Source organism: Gossypium arboreum, chromosome 3, assembly GCF_025698485.1.
Source record: "Gossypium arboreum isolate Shixiya-1 chromosome 3, ASM2569848v2, whole genome shotgun sequence".
Classification (NCBI taxonomy): domain Eukaryota; kingdom Viridiplantae; phylum Streptophyta; class Magnoliopsida; order Malvales; family Malvaceae; genus Gossypium; species Gossypium arboreum.
In genome coordinates, this window is record NC_069072.1 from 5,358,683 (window position 1) to 5,363,978 (window position 5,296).

General features: G+C 33.4%; 1 protein-coding gene across 3 annotated transcripts; it reads left to right on the top strand.

Moving 5' to 3' along the window:
• Positions 1-218: 218 nt before the first annotated feature.
• On the top strand, positions 219-1,956 carry LOC108475444 (AT-hook motif nuclear-localized protein 25-like). 3 transcript variants are annotated; one of them, XM_017777404.2, is made up of 2 exons: positions 219-339; positions 649-1,956. In XM_017777404.2, exon 2 carries the CDS (start codon positions 926-928, stop codon positions 1,772-1,774), a length of 849 nt encoding a protein of 282 aa, XP_017632893.1. In that variant the 5' UTR covers positions 219-339; positions 649-925; the 3' UTR covers positions 1,775-1,956. The 3 variants fall into 3 exon arrangements, with proteins under 3 accessions (XP_017632893.1, XP_017632896.1, XP_017632894.1); XM_017777407.2 differs by having other exon boundaries at positions 222-339; positions 897-1,956; XM_017777405.2 differs by having other exon boundaries at positions 228-811; positions 897-1,956.
• The last annotated feature ends 3,340 nt before the right edge of the window (positions 1,957-5,296 follow it).

Here is a 5,296-nt window from a genome sequence, read left to right on the forward strand (position 1 = left end):
ACAAGTTGTATCCATTTAGCAAGGAAAAAAAATGGTTAATTTCAACCCTAAATTCCTAACTAAATAATTAATAAGGTAAAAAGAAACACTTGTATATTTACATGCCTTGCTTGTCAACAAAGCCTCCTTTTTTTTTTAATTTTTAATTAATTTTTTTTCAAAGCATCTCTTTATCTTTAGCTTTATCATTATATATTGTGGATATTAGCTATATATTAAATGAAACAAATCACTCACTTTGCTTTCCATTTTGCCCCCTTAAAAAGTTCTCAAGTCTCCCCCTTGAATCCAATCTCTTCAAAGCTTGGTTCTCAGACATTCAAACTCGTAAATTTTGAGGTAATCAAGATAAAATGATTTTTATTAGTTTATATAAAATAATACACAGTTTCTTAATAATAAAAAATCTCATTTGATTTAGTTTTATATATGTATATATATACACACACTATCATTCATCAAGTGGGTTTTGCTCTCTCTTTTTCTTCTCCTTAATTATATCCTTTTCTTCCTTGCAATGATCTGGATCTGGGTGTGAAGGCAAACTTAATTAATCTGATTTTCAGCTTTTAATAGATCTTTTTGGAGTTTTAATTTTCAGTGTTGTTAATTTGATCATGACTTTGGGTTCTTGTTGAATTCTTGCAGAACTTAAATTTGAAAAAAAAAAAAAGAAAAAAAAAAGACATTTAATCAGTAAAGTTGAAAATAAAATACACAATTGTTTCCATATTATGCTTTGGCTAATCTCTGTTCAGCACACAACCATGTTGGTTTATGAAGAAAACCTAGCTTTCAACACGTAGAGCAGGTAGCTTCATAAATTGGGAAATTTTTTGTTTCTTTTTTTTCATTTATTTTTACAGATTATTCTCTTAAATTTGCTTTTTAATAAGTGATCGGATCGAAGAGGTGGAATTTAGCAATGTCAGGGCTGGAATCAGGTTCAGGTTCTCGGTATGTTCATCAGCTACTCGGACCAGAGCTTCAGCTGCAACCCCAACTGAGGGACACCAGGCACTCACCGGAGAAAGAAGGAACCGATCATGGCGATACCACCACCAGTTCTGGTGGTGGAGAAAGAAGGCCTCGAGGTCGTCCAGCTGGCTCCAAGAATAAACCTAAACCACCGATCATCGTCACTCGCGACAGTCCAAATTCACTAAGATCCCATGTGCTTGAAATATCTTCTGGTTCGGACATAGTTGACTCGGTAGCAAACTACGCACGGCGGCGCGGTAGGGGTGTTTGTGTGCTCAGTGGAACCGGGGCTGTCACTAATGTCACATTGCGGCAACCGGCTGCCCCATCCGGGAGTGTCATAACACTACATGGACGGTTCGAGGTTTTATCTTTAACCGGTACTTCTCTTCCACCACCGGCGCCTCCTGGAGCAGGTGGCTTGACTATATATCTCGCCGGTGGCCAGGGCCAAGTGGTGGGAGGCAGCGTGGCGGGTCCATTGATGGCTTCGGGTCCGGTTGTATTAATGGCTGCATCATTTGCCAATGCAGTTTATGATAGGTTACCTCTTGACAACCAAGAGGAAGAGCCAGCAGTTCAGCTTCAACCAGCAGCTTCACAGACATCTGGAGTGACCGGCAGTGGTGGTGGAGGGCAGTTGGGTGATGGAGGCAATGGCACCACCAGCAACAGCGGCGGCGCTACTGGAACTGGCGGTGGTGGAGGTGTTCCTTTCTATAATTTGGGAAGCTATCCTTTTCCAGGTGATGTATTCGGGTGGAGCGGTACTGCAACAAGGCCTACCTTCTAGCCTAAGTTTGGCACTCTCGGTAAGTTTGAGTTCTTTGTACAAAACATTAATTCTGACATCATATTCTATATATATATATATATATATATATCTTCTTTTTTGTTTCCTTTTTGTGGGAATTTTCTTTCTCCTTCAAAACATGGTTAATTTATATATGAACAGTAGAGATTTTATGAAAGAAACTGAACCTAATGCATATATAGAGAGTTCTAGGGTTAATTTTTAAAAGTTTCAAATTGATCCCATCCAATTGTTACATATTACTCTAAAGTACTACATACAATTGCATTTCTATCGATCATATTCTTTGCTTGCATGTGTGCATTTTTTGTATCACATGGTCGGGATTTGAATCGGAAACCAATCACATAACTAAATGGATTACACTTGAAGGTTCATACCCTAAAACAATTGTTTATCAAAAACTAGAATGGTGGAATGGTAAAAGACTTGTACTGGAAATCTTTATTTGACACTAACTTCGACCATCTTTGAACAAAGTTTTTTTAACTCTTACTCTATGTTTTATGATCAGATAGAGAATAAATATTAAACTATGTTGTCTTTATGTTTTTCTGCTCAATAATTGTTGTTGAGGTATGGTGGTAGTTCATGGTTGGCATGAGAAAACCCTAATTTCGAAAAGTGGGAGAAGATGAGATTAGCTTAGTTTTGGGACTTTACAAACATTGAAAATGGGGAAAGTATAATTGGGTTTTTGATGTTTCTTTGGAACTTTGCCTTATTTTGTTTGCTTTTGATATAATATATTTCTATTAATCACTCGGTTTTATATCTTCAATGTTTTATTATTTGTTTACATTAATTTAATTTTCTTTTCTGAATTAAATGAGGGTGATAAAATTATATTTAATTCTATATATATATATATATATATTTTAACGGTAAAAGTATTGTAGAGGCCTTTGTATTAGGAGTTCAATTATATTTTAGTCTTTTATTTAAAAATAGGTAAATTAGTCTATATATGTTAGATCAAAGAGCAAACTGGTCCTTTTGTTAAAAATTACATTCATTTCTACCGTTAAAAACTAGCCCTTGTACGCTAGCATGAGGGTCAGGTGGCATGCGACATGTCACTGGCTGATTAATTTGTCATCCACATCAGTTTTTAACAGTACAAAAGGATAAGATTTTTTAACAAAAATGATCAATTTATTCTTTGATCTTGATCTAACGTACAAAGACTAATTTATATATTTTTTGAGGAAAAAGGATAAAATACAATCTAACTTCTAATATAAGGACTTCCATGATATTTTTACCTCCAACTATCATATTTCTTCTATATGCTAAAAGTGTAATGTACGAAATATTGTAACTCGTCTTATGAAACCTTAAGATAAAAGAATAAACATAAGTTCACAATAATTATTTACACAATTCGATGTTATACATTTACATTTAACACCAATCAATCCATACTCTCAAACATTTTCCCTTTTGAAGCCAACAAACACTTTAGATTAATCTCAGAAATGAATGAAGAAAGGAGACTTCTTTTAAGAAGTTTTTGATGCTCTCAATCCGTATATCACAAGGAGGGTTATTCTCCCTTTTATAGGCTCTCAAACAACTGGCCAATCTCATAAACTTCATCTAAAAAATGGGCATGGAATAAATTTTACTAATTTAGGACTTACTAATCTAGCTTCCAATTACAAATAGAATCATTATATTTGTTGTAATAAATTTAAGGTTTTATAGAGGACCGATCCTAAATTTTATAAACAAATATTTTAAATATTTTTAAATTTAAATTTATTATTTTGGATATTATAATTAGTATTTTAAAAAAGAGTAAATTTGTGTTTGATCCCAAAATTTTTCAAAAACTTTTAAATTTGGTTTCTTTTATAAAATTTATATTCTTTTATGATAAATTTAATAACATTTTTAATTTAATTTGGTAAACTAATACAAAATAGTATCTAAATATTAATTTGGTAAAAATAAATTTTAATAATTGCCATATCCAAATGTAAATGGTATATAAATATTTGGGTAAAGTACAAAAATAGTCACTTTTGTTTGCCTTAGATTACATTTTAGTCACATATGTTTGAAACATTACGTTTTCGTCACTTACGTTATCGTTTTGTTACGAAATGGCCACTCTACCGTTAAGTTCCATTACCTTCATAATAACGGTCCTACGTGGCAGTCCAAATGGGTTTAAAATGCCAACTTGGATGTCCTATGTGGCAATCCAAATTAAATTTATTTAATTAAAAACCTATTTTCATCCCAACAATTGAATATTCAAGAGTTGGCATTGAAAACCTATTTGGACTGTCACGTAAAATTGTTGTTAGGGAGATAATAGAGTTTAACGGTAGAGTGACCACTTCGTAACAACAATGATAACGTAAGTGACTAAAACGTAACATTTCGAATATAAGTGACTAAAATATAATCTAAGGCAAACAAAAATGATTATTTTTATAGTTTACCCTAAATATTAATTAAGTAAAAATTAAAGTTAAATAAGTATAATATCTAATACAATTTAAGCATTTAACGTATCTTATTTTTTTCTAAATTTTGGTAATAAAGTTGACTCAAATTTTAACATTTCTAGCTTTGTCCCCTTTGAAAATATATATTTTATAAAAATATCTCAGCCACTTATCAACAATTTTAGCTTCACCTGTGCTGATAACATGTTATGATTTTGCAACCCCGTACTACAAATCTGTTAGATATTTGGGATGTTCTTTTAAACTTTTTAGTGGTTTGGGAGGTAACATATATCCTTAGTATTGATCTTCAGAAGTTCATATGTGTTAAGTTGTTGAGGAGGAAAGAATAAATTAACCAATTTAATGAAATATTTGGAGATAACAGTGGTCTGAAAATAATAAATAATGCCATATGATGTTGATGAATTCTTAGCTTAGATGGGAGAAATGGCGAAGATGTCCAACATCTCAAGCATGTCTCTTCTATAGCACCACTTACATTGGGTGAACATATTGAACCAAATTCCTAAATCTCGGAGGAAAGCTAATAACCAATGCTGTAGCCATATTTGGGAAGAAAAACTGAAAGCCTCTCAGCATTTTCGGGCTTGTTTTCTTCTGCTAGGCTCAAAACATATGGTCAAAGCATTTAAAAATGGTGCCAGCTCTCCCCGCCTTCATAATATTAAAATGTTGAGCTTGAAATGAATAGGATGTATCTGGGAAGGCTGAAGAAGAACAAATCGTGTGTAATTGCAGTGAAATCCGATCTGCCCTGTTCTGTCCTGTCAGGAACCAAGATTCAGCCCACCGCCCACCAATCACCAACATCTTCCATTTCATCCAAGAACTTTCGCTTCAAAGGATCAAAAATTTGACAGACTTCCAAGACTCATCGAATGGAATATACTCTGCTGGCGTATCCGTTTGCTACCTCTGCAATTACAACACGTGACCAGGCATTGTTTCATTCCAACGCACTTCTCAAACTACTCCAGATACGTTTCAGATTCATCTAGACAAGTTAATCGGTCTGTTT